Source organism: Drosophila nasuta, chromosome 3 (genome assembly GCF_023558535.2).
Source record: "Drosophila nasuta strain 15112-1781.00 chromosome 3, ASM2355853v1, whole genome shotgun sequence".
Classification (NCBI taxonomy): domain Eukaryota; kingdom Metazoa; phylum Arthropoda; class Insecta; order Diptera; family Drosophilidae; genus Drosophila; species Drosophila nasuta.
The window spans coordinates 9,555,986-9,568,002 of record NC_083457.1 but is presented as its reverse complement, the minus strand read 5'-3'; the positions used below and the strand labels follow the sequence as shown (position 1 = coordinate 9,568,002).

Genomic DNA, 12,017 nt, shown 5'->3' with positions numbered 1-12,017 from the left:
CATTTTGAGCTTCATACAAAATTGCTAACAAAATGAGTAGTTGTTTAACTTTTTTTTAAATAATTATCAGAATTTCAAATTAAGACATTTTATATATGAATTATATGGGGCTTAATATTTGCTTCAGCATTTTTTTTTTTAGCATTTAGGTTAAATTAAATGGGTTTTCATTAATAATTATACAAGTATATATAGGGTAACTTTTCATATTTGAAATATTAGTGTGGTATATAAATTTGGTATTTTTTAAGAATAATAGTCCCTCTCTTCATTTTTATTATTGAGTTCTTAACCAATTTAATGATTTCTATAAAATTGATTTTTTTTAATATAAAATATAGTAATAAATAATATTAATCCATTAATTAGCTAATTGAAGTTTGTTTAATATTTTTTCATTTAGTATTTTATTCAGTATATTAAATGATTTTTGTTTTAATAAAACACTTTGCTATAATATACCAATTATTTACGCCATTTAAAACTGTATAAGTGTGTTTTTGTATCGCACTATCGCCATTTAAATCCATTTACCGAGCTCTGACCAAACATTTTTGCGGATCTTTCAGCAATCCGCACACTTAAAATATTTACGCAATCAAAATTAATGCAACTGTCATGTTCTGCTGCCTTCCACTCTTCTCTCCCTCCTGTTTCTCTGTGAATGTATTTAGCGTTAAATGCAAATACACTTTAGAATTGCAGCCAACCACAGCAACCCCTTCGCACTCTCTCTCTCTCTATCTATCTCTCTCAGTTGTTGTTACTCTCAGCTAGTATTCCCGGTTACAATTCCGGGGACTGATGCATGTTTAAATTTAAACAGTAAAACCAAACTCATTACCAACAACAAGCGAGTGTGTGTCCCGTTCTCGTCGTCGTTCTCCTCGTTGTCAAATTACCAAAATGTCCTTTTGCGCAATTTTGTGGACATTGGAAATCGCTTTGATTGAACCGCATGCTTCCATGCGGACAACAACAAGATCGGAGCCGAGGGGAGAACACTACAATGGCCGCACATAAAACAAACAGGCCACGTCCTGGCAGTGTCCTGGCCACATCCACATGGACAACACAACGAAATCCACTTGCAATTGCAGCTGTAAATGCGGCTCGCTGCACTTACACGCATCCCCAGCTTCAGTTCAGTTCAGTTCGATGTGCAAATTGTCCATGCGGATGCAATGCAATGCGATGCGGATTGAATATTGGGGATTGAGCATCGGTTTTATGTCGCTTGCGACTGAATGGAGACGCATTTTACTGCCCTGCTAATCTCTGAGCGATTTCAATGCGTGTGTTCGTTGCACACAAGTAAAAGCGAAAGCAAATTTTCGGTTCGTGGGGAATGAGGAGCGTTTGTCAGTCGTGGTCCCGGTCCGGCGAGTTGACTTTGAAAATCAATTAACAACATCAAACAGACACTGTGCACGCTGACGTAGACAGCTGTCGAAGAGAAGGAGGAAAGGAGAAGGGAAACAAACCCACTCGGCAAGTGTGTAAATTGCAACTGTAAATCAAATATGACAACGCAGGCGAATGCAAAATTTGCATGTGTGTCAGTCACATTAATTGTCCGCGCCATCGCATCGCATTCGCAATCGCTGTCGCTATGAAAGGGGGCGTATTTTATTGTTGTGTTAATGAGTGTGCACAGCACATTCGCCGTGGGCTCAGACTCTCGCTCAGCCCAGTTGGTCAATTGCCGCTTGCCGAATGCCCAGAGCGAGGCATTCGTGTGGCACGAGGTTATCTCTCTATGGCCAATGCAATTTGCTGATGTGACACAAAAATATGTTGCCATAAGGCGCGTGTGCTGCACAATTTTAATTAATTATATATAAAAGTCGGCAGAATAATGGACATTAATTGGATATTAATTGCATAAATGATGAATAGTAGTTGCCCAATGATATTTGCCTTAAATATTAAAGTCCTGAAATTCACTTTCTCTCTCTTTCTTCAGTTGTCTTAACATTAAGTGAAGACGCTGTCTGTCTGCTTGACATTTTGCGGTCAATGTCCACCCGTTGAGCGGAAAAACGTTGTAGAACTTTTCTAATTAAACGGACAGCAAGTTTATTCAAACAACTTAATCAACTTGCAAACACACAAAGAGCATAAAAACAACACACACAAACACACAACAAGAGAGAGACACAAAACTCAAGAGTAATAAAATTATTTACCCAACGCAGACTGCACAAAATGCTAAAAATGCATGGAAATTTATGATCACGTAGCTGACATAAAATGAGCTGGATTTCTCCTCCTGCTTCTATCTCCAACTCCAACTCCTTCTTCATTTTGCATGCAGCTCGCAGCGAGCATGACGTGATAATTTACTTAACGGCCTATAGACTTCTCGCCAACCCCGATGATTGTGTTTGGGCCATAAAACTACTCAACTCCTTGCTTCAATCAGAGACACTTTACAAGGCGGCAAACATCAGAGTTTATGATGTCTAGGCGATTTGTAGACATTCGCTGGATGGAGTTAGATTTGCTAGTTCAGCGACAATTTTAATGGGCAATTTATGGGTAAGATTCATGAACGAGATGAACTGATATATTTTTGGGGGTTTTGTAATTGGCAGCATTATAGTAAATGCTGTCAAATATATGCAGCTAATTTGATTAGACTTTAATGAGGCATGCTTGAACTTTGATGTCGAGCAAAAAAGAAATGTGTGTCTGACAAAACATTGTCTGCGCTTAGCTGTAGCTAACTGCAATTAAACCGAAACCGCATTATCTCTTCCCCCAGTCGCTTATCGGAGCGACTGTTTATGTGCTAAGCTCTTTTTCTATCTATCTCTCGACTTGGGGGCCATCCCGACATGTCTGCGGTATGTGGAATAGCAGCATTTTCCCATAAGACCTCGTTGAAATCTTTTCTGTCCGGCTAGACACCATTTAGACTGCGGGGCCAAAAAGGCCACAAAGACAGAGAATAGAGAGAAAGAGAGCTTCAGTCTGTTTTGTGGTGATAACTGAGAATTAATTAAACGCCGACGCGAATTAAATTAAAATAAAACCGCAAAGACGCAGACTTAAAGACTATCACGAGCTATTAATAATGGCATAAGAGACTGATACGAGTTCTCCGATAGCTCTACACGCTATTTTTGGCTCAACTTTAAAAGCCAAGTCAACAGTTCAACTGTTCCCTTTTGGCCATGCCGATTTCATGGTTCTCTGGCTCTTCGTCGGTTTTTTCCCCCCTCTCACGTTTGACGTCTGTTTCCGTTGCTGTTTTTTGCATTCACTGCAAAAGGCATAACAATAAATGGCAGCCCAACCAACACACAAAACAAAAGCAAGCCAAAGGCTGGCAAAACGAAACAAAAACAATTGCAACAAAATGCAACTCTGGCTGCGACTTTCCACTTCCGGCTGCACTAAAAGTTTAAATTCATTTCCGCTCCGGCTTAGATTTTTGAGAGAGAAAAAATTAATTAGAAGTTGCACAAACACGCGAAGGTCTTGTGCTGTAGTTATCTTTTGAGTTCGATGCCAAAAGGATTTGTTTGTTTTCACTTCGCTTTGCTTTCCTCTTTTGCGCTGACCCTTTCGACTTTTATTTCCTGCCATTTATGTGCAATCTTGGCTAACGATATTTGCTCCATTTCGCAGACTGTGCGACAATTTAATAGACACTCAAAGAAAGAGAATGGTTGCTAAAGGATGACAAATGACTGCAGTTGTATGTTTCCAATAGGAGGTGAAATGGGTTCACTTGTCACGTAATTAGTTGTAATTAATTGAGATAAAAACACTTGGTAGTTTACATTGCACAACAAGACACGAGAGACACATTTTCCATGTACAGATGACAGAGATTAATTGCTAAACCTGAATTGAAAATTTGCTAAAAAAAAACTGTTTACTGATATTGTCATTACTTTATTTTCATTTCAGGCCTGAAAGATCCAAATTTGGATAGGCATACGAATAAAGGTAAGTCTTTAAAGAACAAATAGGAAAGCTACAGTCGAATTAGCTCGACGGTGATATATCCGTTCTCCTTTTGCCATTAAACCAAATTCGACAAAAATATATACAAAATGTAGTTCAAATATTCGAAAATATACCAAAGACTATATTCTATTTTGAAAAAAGCAAAGCAGAGCAGTATTATTCCTAAAATATACCAAAATAATATTCCGAAACAAAAAAAAATATATAATTATATGGGTAACGGGTATAAATATAGGCGAAATGTAGTTTGTTCGCTTTATTGCATTTTGGGAACGAGAACAATTCGAATCGAAAAATTAATTAAAATCCCACTTAAATATAAATTGTGTAAATAATTACAAACCAAAATTTGTTGCTCAGCAAGAGAAGTCAAAGGGCGCCACAAGACGAACCCAAAAGCCGCTCACACACACTGTTACCACAATAACTATAAATTCCGAGGCCCCCTTTATCAACCGCATGGTTGGATGGGAAAACCAAAGACACAGGGAGAAAGCGAGAAGACAGCAAGCAGCCTCTTTAAAACGCAATCAAGCTGAAAATTAATTAAAATTTTAAGCGGGATATGAAAATAATGTGCAGCCGAAAGAAATTACACACAGACACCAAAAAGCAGGACCATCGCACCTCAACTAAACTCTTCGGTATTCCCCATCCCAAAGTTGTGTTTAATTTAAAACTCACTTGTTACATTTTTAGACGCTGACTTCGACATTTCTCCTCAGTTGAAGTGCCAGTTGCTTGGCTGTCGTCGCAGTTGGTAGTCGTCTCGATTTCATTAAAAATGTTTTTATGCTCACATTATCCTTTTACTTTAGCGTCGACTTCACAACTCCGTCTCCCTCCCTTTGTCAAACCATTTCTCTCCAGCTCTCGCTGTTTTAGTGAGCAATTTAATTTGACTATGAAACGCTTGCCGCATCCTTGACACTTTCGCTTTTTCCACTTCTCTTTGCACCCCCCTTTTGCAGGTATTTCCTGAGTCGTGCTTACCCCTTTTGCCATTGGCTTGTTTTAAGCAGCTTAAGCTTGTCGTTGACGTCCTCGTTGCTCACGCTTCTCTCGCTTGTTGTTGTTGCTGTTGCTGTTGCCGTTAAAGGGCTCATAATTTCATGCTCGTCGCACACGCTTCCCTTTCCCCCTCCCCTAGCATCCCTTTGCTTGTGCTGCACCTGTGCCAGCCACTCGTTGGTGGCCTTTAACTGAAGAGTTCCCACTGTGCTCCAAGTGTGTGTATGTATGTTTGTGTGCGTGCAGCCACAATTTTCACCAACATTTTCGCTTCTTTTGGCTTTGAGTCGCCCGATTCAGACAGAGAAGACATCACTTCAAATCCAATAAACTTAAGTGCGCTGCCACTGTGACGATGACGATGAAGCTGACGCTGACGGTGGCCTCGTTTTGGCCCCATTTTTGGTCTGGCTTATACCACTTGGCCAACGTTTTGGTTTGCTCTGCGTTCGCTTAGGTTATTTTTACAGATGCATGACTGTTCTAGTTCCAGCTTAAACTTGATTATTGCACGAAGTACTTGGGTGTCTCATTTATTTATTTAACTGAAGATTAAATTTTAGTAAATTAGAAAGGTAAAGACACTTTTGGTGTAGAAAAGATTTTAAAGTATTTTACAGTATGACTTATTGCGTTAGAAAAATTAACATTATTTCTCTAACATATGATAAATAGAAATTGAAATTCTAATTAGTTTGTTAAATTTTCAAATTACCACTCACTTTTTTTCAGTTGGTTATATTTGCAGTAAAGAAAACTATATTTATATTTTGTAATATCTTTTAATGCATCTGTGTGTCTTGATAATATGCTCAATTTGAAGCAAATTTTGAAAAAAAAATATTTAGTTATTTATTTATCTATATCTGTTGAATGCATCTGCACTTAAAGCTAAGTCACTTTTTGTAGAGAATATTTTTATATTAAAGTGCTTTACACTATGTGTAATTTATATAAAGGATATTCATTTCGGGCCAAATAATTCAATAAATATTCATTTACTTTTCTATATTTATTTCACCCAAATTTGCTTTGTGTAATTCTGCTTGCAGCTGAAAAAAAAGATACTCCTTGCATGTTGTTTGACTATTAAAATGATGGACATTAGCATTTGCTTGTTTGCATTCGCAGTTATGGCTTTTTAAATGGATTGGCTTCTCTGTCGAGCTAATGTGATGAATGACTGCCAGACTTGCAAAAAAGGAAATCCACAGAAGAAAAAAAGTGGATAGACTTGTAATTATTCTAAAGTAACTTCGGGTCCTTGGCCAGACTTCAATTGCAATTCATGCCGTAGGCAAAAAAAATAGAAAAAAAGAAACTCATCACATGTTTATGCTTCATGTGGAGCACTTTAATCTCATAAATCAAATGACACCAACAACAACAACAAGTGGATGGAGACAGCAACAGGATAAGAAGAAGTCTGCCAGGCAGCCATCCACATACATACATACATATAATAACATAACATTCAACATATTTCACTTAGGCAAGCATTTAATCCCACAACTTGTCTGCGTCCTCTGTTCGTGCTGCTGCGGCGTCAACAATCTCATTTCCTAGCAAAAGTTTTATTTTTATTTCTTATTACACCTTATCAAATAATGAATATCAAATGTAATGCTTATCATTTATTTGCCAAGGCGAAACCGAAATGTATTTCGATGCTGCACCTGCTGCCTGCTGCCTGCTGCCTGGTGGCAAACATATTATAATATTTACTTAATTTTCATTTCTAATTTTTTTTTCTTTGCTTGGCATGAGGCATATGAAATTGCTACCAAAGCGAAGGCAAGACCTTGGCCATGGCCAAAGAGAGAGACTACGAAAAAATGCTGCATAATAAGCGAAGCTCATTGCGATATTTGTTGTGGCCAAAAGTCAAGTGGAGAATGGGATTGGAGGATGGAGGGTGTTTGGAATGAAAGTGGATGAGAATGGTGTGTGTTTGTGTGTGTGCGTATTGGGGGCTGTCATTTCTTGCAGGTGGCTTAAGCTGGCGTCTAAAGCGATAAGCGAGAGTATTTGAATTTTTAATAAAATGAAATGCGAATCCCTCCAAGTTGGGTTCACCCACACTTTGATTCATTTACCACTTGTGCAGACGCAGCCACAAAAAAAAAAGAGAACGCGAAGGAAAGAAAGAAAATTATTCAAATTCGGTTTTGTAGTCGCCGCCATTTTCCTGTCACTGGCTGTGAAAACTCACAGCTTTTCCCGCCTCACTCACCACCGCGGCACATTTCAGCTAATCTTTTGGTCAGCCAACAACACTGACACCCGCCTCGACCACGACTCCCTCCTCCTTTCCCCATCCCTTGCTGCTGTCTGTCGCCTTGTTGTCTATTCGCTTTTTGAAATTCCAATTTGAATGCTTCGTGGTCTGTTCCTGCCCCTGGCTCCCTTCTTGAATCCCTACAATTCGGTGGAATCCATCCAATATTATTTTATTCATGCCATTCGTACGTATTTGTCTTTTTCGCACTGTTGCCATCGCCATCGCCATCGTCGTTGTCGTTTTCTTTATTGTACTTGAAAAATCGTAATTAGAATTGGTAATGTATTCAAATTGACTTTCATTTCCGTTCGTTTGTTTTGCTCGTTCGTTTTGTTCTTCATCAAGATTTTGCGCTTTTCACGCTATGACTGGCAGACCAAAAATCTCTCTTTTAAATTTCCTGGTCGATAAGTGAGAAATGATATTGTCATTGTTGAACTGATAATCGTCAATGGGCTGCAGATGAGGAATTACCTCATTTCATTTGTTTCCAAATAAATATTGAATCTGTCAGTCGACAAAAAAAAGAAGATCTACAGCTGGAATTACACATAATACCAAGAGTAACTATCAGATACTTTTGCTACCATATTTCAAAATCATTGTTTGCACACAGCCAAAGAAGGAAAAGTTTTGTCGAACCCAAAAAAAATGGGAAGTGAACGTGCGGCGGCATTGAAAATAGACAAAACCCAAAAGAATGGCAAAAAAAAGCAAAGGGAAAAGCAAGAAAAATCGGCGGCAAGAAACTGAAACTTTTACAGGCGAAACCGTAAAGAATTCAACTAATAAAAATCAGGCACTCAAGTGCGAAAAAATCGCGAAAAGCATCATCAAATAATGTGCCACTCAAGCCGAATGCCAAGCGTGGCCAGCCTCAGTCTCCTTCCGCTCTCCTCCTTGATCCACCCACGCAAAGACAAATAGAAAACAAAAGTAAAAAGTAAGTTGAAATAGAACTATGCTACGCGCAGTTTGGTGAAAAGTTGCGGCGCCAACCCGGAACCCCGAAAATAATACAAAATTGCCAAGGAATGCAACCACACAACCAGCCACGCCCCTCACTCACACTCGACTATACGTCATCGAGAGCCGAACTTCGATGGGTTAGCCAGAGCGCGGTGTCTCCATTTTTCCGAGGAGTAGTGAGCACGGATGCGTTAGCCACATATTTCCGCTGCCACGAAGCGTGCTAGGTATTTTCCTCAGTTAGTTCGAGCGTGTGTGCGTAACGGAAAAGCAATTTTCCTTTGTGTCGTGCTCAGGTTTCATCTACAGCTTCAGCTCGGATTGTTTTCGTCGTCTAAGATTTTTTCTTTGGTTTTCCGTGAGAGTTTTTCCTACGCGCTGCATTCAGCTGGCAAATTTGTTGCAGCAGAAATAAACACTTTATTAAATGCATTGGAATAAACGCATCCAAACGAACGAGTTTCTTCTTCCATTCTTCCTTCTCTGTCCCTTCTTCAGCGTCTTTCTATTTGTCTTCTTCGAGCCATTCACTATTTACTCACATGTGTGGATAAGCTGCAGGGATAAAAAACTTGGCGAGTCCTTACTACTTACTATATCGCAAAGTGAATTTGGTGCTAAGCTCAAGCAAAAGATTCTCTTTCTTGTCTGGGCTACGAACTTTATTGAAAGTGAGAGAAACACATTTTATTTGTATTACTTTAAATTTTTTGCAACTGGAAATAATATAATTTTATAATTTAACAAGTTACGGATTATTCTTTCTCATATTAATACATTTTCGTAGAAGAAGATTAAGTTATTTTATAAAAATGTTCGTAAGAATATTTTAGTAAAAAAAATGTCATATAATTGACATCAAAATTCCTATGTTAATTATATTTTATTTGCCTTATTTCTTTTTATATCCGCCAGTAGGGTATTTTAACTTTGCTTTCATGGCAACTTGCTGCAGTCGGGCTTTAGTTACTTTGGTTCATAATCAGGTATATTTTGATTGATATACCAAATATTGTCTTTGGTATATTTAAGTATTTAAAGCATTATTAACATATTTAGCATTTGAACAAAACTAAACTTTATTATTACATATTACTAAAATAACCATTTAATCAGTTTCTCAATATGAAATTTAAAGTATTATTTTGAAGTTGCTTTCCGGATTTAGGAAATTCATTTGAAATTTCCAAGAGGGGTTGGAGTAGCTGGGCCTGTGGCTCAATTTAGCCATCGATGAGTATACAAATTATGATTTAAGTATTTATTTACTTTTTGCATTTGCCCCCAATCCAGGACAACAACCTCTCTGATCCCCCCACACACACACACATACTAATGCAGATACACAAATACGTTCACACGGATAATCGAAGGCAGGAATCAAATTATGTTAGAATTGAGATTGATTTTTTATTCAATTTTAATGCGACAAACGAAGGCAGATAAACAGACACCGACACCAACAGCGACAGCAGAATCAACTCAGATGCTGGCTCACACATGTGTCCTGATCCCTGCTCCTTGCACTCGTCACTCTGCGCTCTCTCTGGCCTGTGGGTGCTTGGCCCGTTGGCGATGGATTCGTTGGTTCCTGGCCCACATATTCGCCTCTTACAGGGTGCTTCAAATCACAGCCAAACACGTGGCCATGGCCTCTGCTCTGCTCTCACCGAACATCACTGGCTGGGGAGAAATTATAACAACGATGGGACACGAGGGAGTGCCACTGGATTAGGTCGTTGCTGGCTGTCGTTGTCGTGGTCCTTATGGGAAACTTTTTGAATATTACAACATAAATCGATTAGCTTCCAGCAATCTGCATCGCATGTGTGTGTGTGTATGTGTGTTTGTCTTCTCTCCATGTGTGTGTGTGTGTTGTCACTGATTGACACTTGAAGCAACATTTTTTGCTCTCCACTTTTTGCTGTCGTCCATTGATATGCGTCTGCCACTTGACTTGACTCCAGCCAACGTTGGCACACAGCATTCATCTCCATCTCCAGCTCCGGCTTTGACTTTAGCTTCGCTTCGATATGGTCTCTTTGGCTGCGCTGTGGTGGCGGCTCATCAATGGCTCTTCATCATCATCGAGGCAAATTGGCTTTCAGTCCTGGCCCCTTAGCTATCGGCGTGTGTATGCATTATTATACTATAGAGATGACGACCTCGATTTCTAGCATAAATTGAAAGGAAATTAAACATTGAAGAAGATGAAAATGTGCTGCCGGGGAAGTTGTCGTGTGATAATTGTTTTATATCTCCGGCTATGCACAAATTGAATGTTAATTGATAATGTGGGTCAAGCAGCAGCAGCAGCAGCAACTTCTCTCTTCTCTAGGGAACAGTTCTTTAATCAGTGCGGCAAACATTTGCTTATATATTTGCTGAGCAGCTTATCCTATTTCTGGTTGGTAACGAAATTACATTGCAATTTACAACATTTCACAACGCTCTCTAATCAAACGCAAGCCCAAATCCCAATACCCAGAGAGGCCTTCAAGGAGCAAAGGCAGTCAACAAATCGAAGCTAAGCAAATACATGAGACTCACATGCGCCCAAGGGCCTTAACCTCATACAAACTGCAATTAGCGCACACAAAGCGCAAACAAGACTGAAATTTTGAAGAGTAACAACATCGATTTAGGGATGAAATCAACCTCCTCACTCTTCCCCTCTCACTCTCTTTGCCACGCAACGACAACTGTAATTTTACACAAATTAAAAGCAGTGCGACGCGAATTCAGAATCAGCAACGAAAATCGAAAGGTGAACTCTCTCTCTCTCGCATATCCTTTGCTGGGCTAGACAGACAAATAAGAGGTCTAACATGACAGATATCGAGAGAACGGGGCTATCAATTGTCTTGGCAACAGACGGCAGCCCAAAATCCCATTGTGCAATATTTCAGTAGAAAAATTTTGTTCGCTTTAAGCAAAGCAGAAGCCACACAGTTCATTCAGCAGCAGCTTCAGCTTTGTAGTCCAATTAAATGCGCTGAAGGGTTCAATCCAAAGAAGATCTCCATTGCAATATCTTCCCCTCGTTCTTCTGTTCTAATTGTTCGACAGTTTTTTTTTTATTTGTGAACTACCTGAGCTGTGAATTGAGTTTCATGCTCCGCTGGCCAGCAATTTGTTGTCGCAGCAGTTAGCTTTGACTTCATTTCCATTTTCCTTTCTATTGCCATTGCCATTTCCATTTGTGTTTCTGTTTCTCTTTTGACTTTAAGCTTTGCTTTAACTGTTCATTTACTTTCGTCGACATTTGTTGAGCCTCATCATGACAAAGTATTTTCGCTTTACTTTTGTTCTAGCTTTTGCCAACCACACGCGTGGGAAACTTTCTAAACATGTCAAGTTCTCATCAGCAGCATCCTCAGTGTCCTCGTTTATCCTTGTGCTGGTTGTAATTATCACGCTAATGAATCAAGTGTACTCGCTTGTAACTAATTGATATGAGAAAGTGACATGGCTTTTTATTGTGCCAGAGTTTCGGAGAGGGTGGCAGCTGGCAGTTTTGTTAGATAAGCAAACCAAGGCCACAAATAAACTCTTGATGCTGCACTTTTCCGGCACTCCATACGTGTGTGGTAGTTTTTCATGGTTTTTCCACTGCTAATTTGCATGAGAACTTTGCAGTTCTTCCATGTCAACAACTTCCATATTTGTGCAGCTAATCAGCAACACAACAAAATTAAACCAAAAAATGAACAAAAATAAAACCCAAAATCCAATCCAATCAAAAAGTATTCAAAGGGGATAAAAGAGGGTGGAA

At 39.1% G+C, this 12,017-nt stretch overlaps 1 protein-coding gene across 1 annotated transcript in view; it reads left to right on the top strand.

The window, feature by feature from the left end:
- The window catches only part of LOC132793500 (probable E3 ubiquitin-protein ligase bre1), a 57,812-nt gene that overhangs the window by 36,903 nt on the left and 8,892 nt on the right, over window positions 1-12,017 (top strand). The window contains exon 3 of the mRNA XM_060803455.1: window positions 3,922-3,960. Coding sequence (XP_060659438.1) covers window positions 3,922-3,960 — 39 coding nt within the window. The remainder of the gene's footprint in view (window positions 1-3,921; window positions 3,961-12,017) is intronic.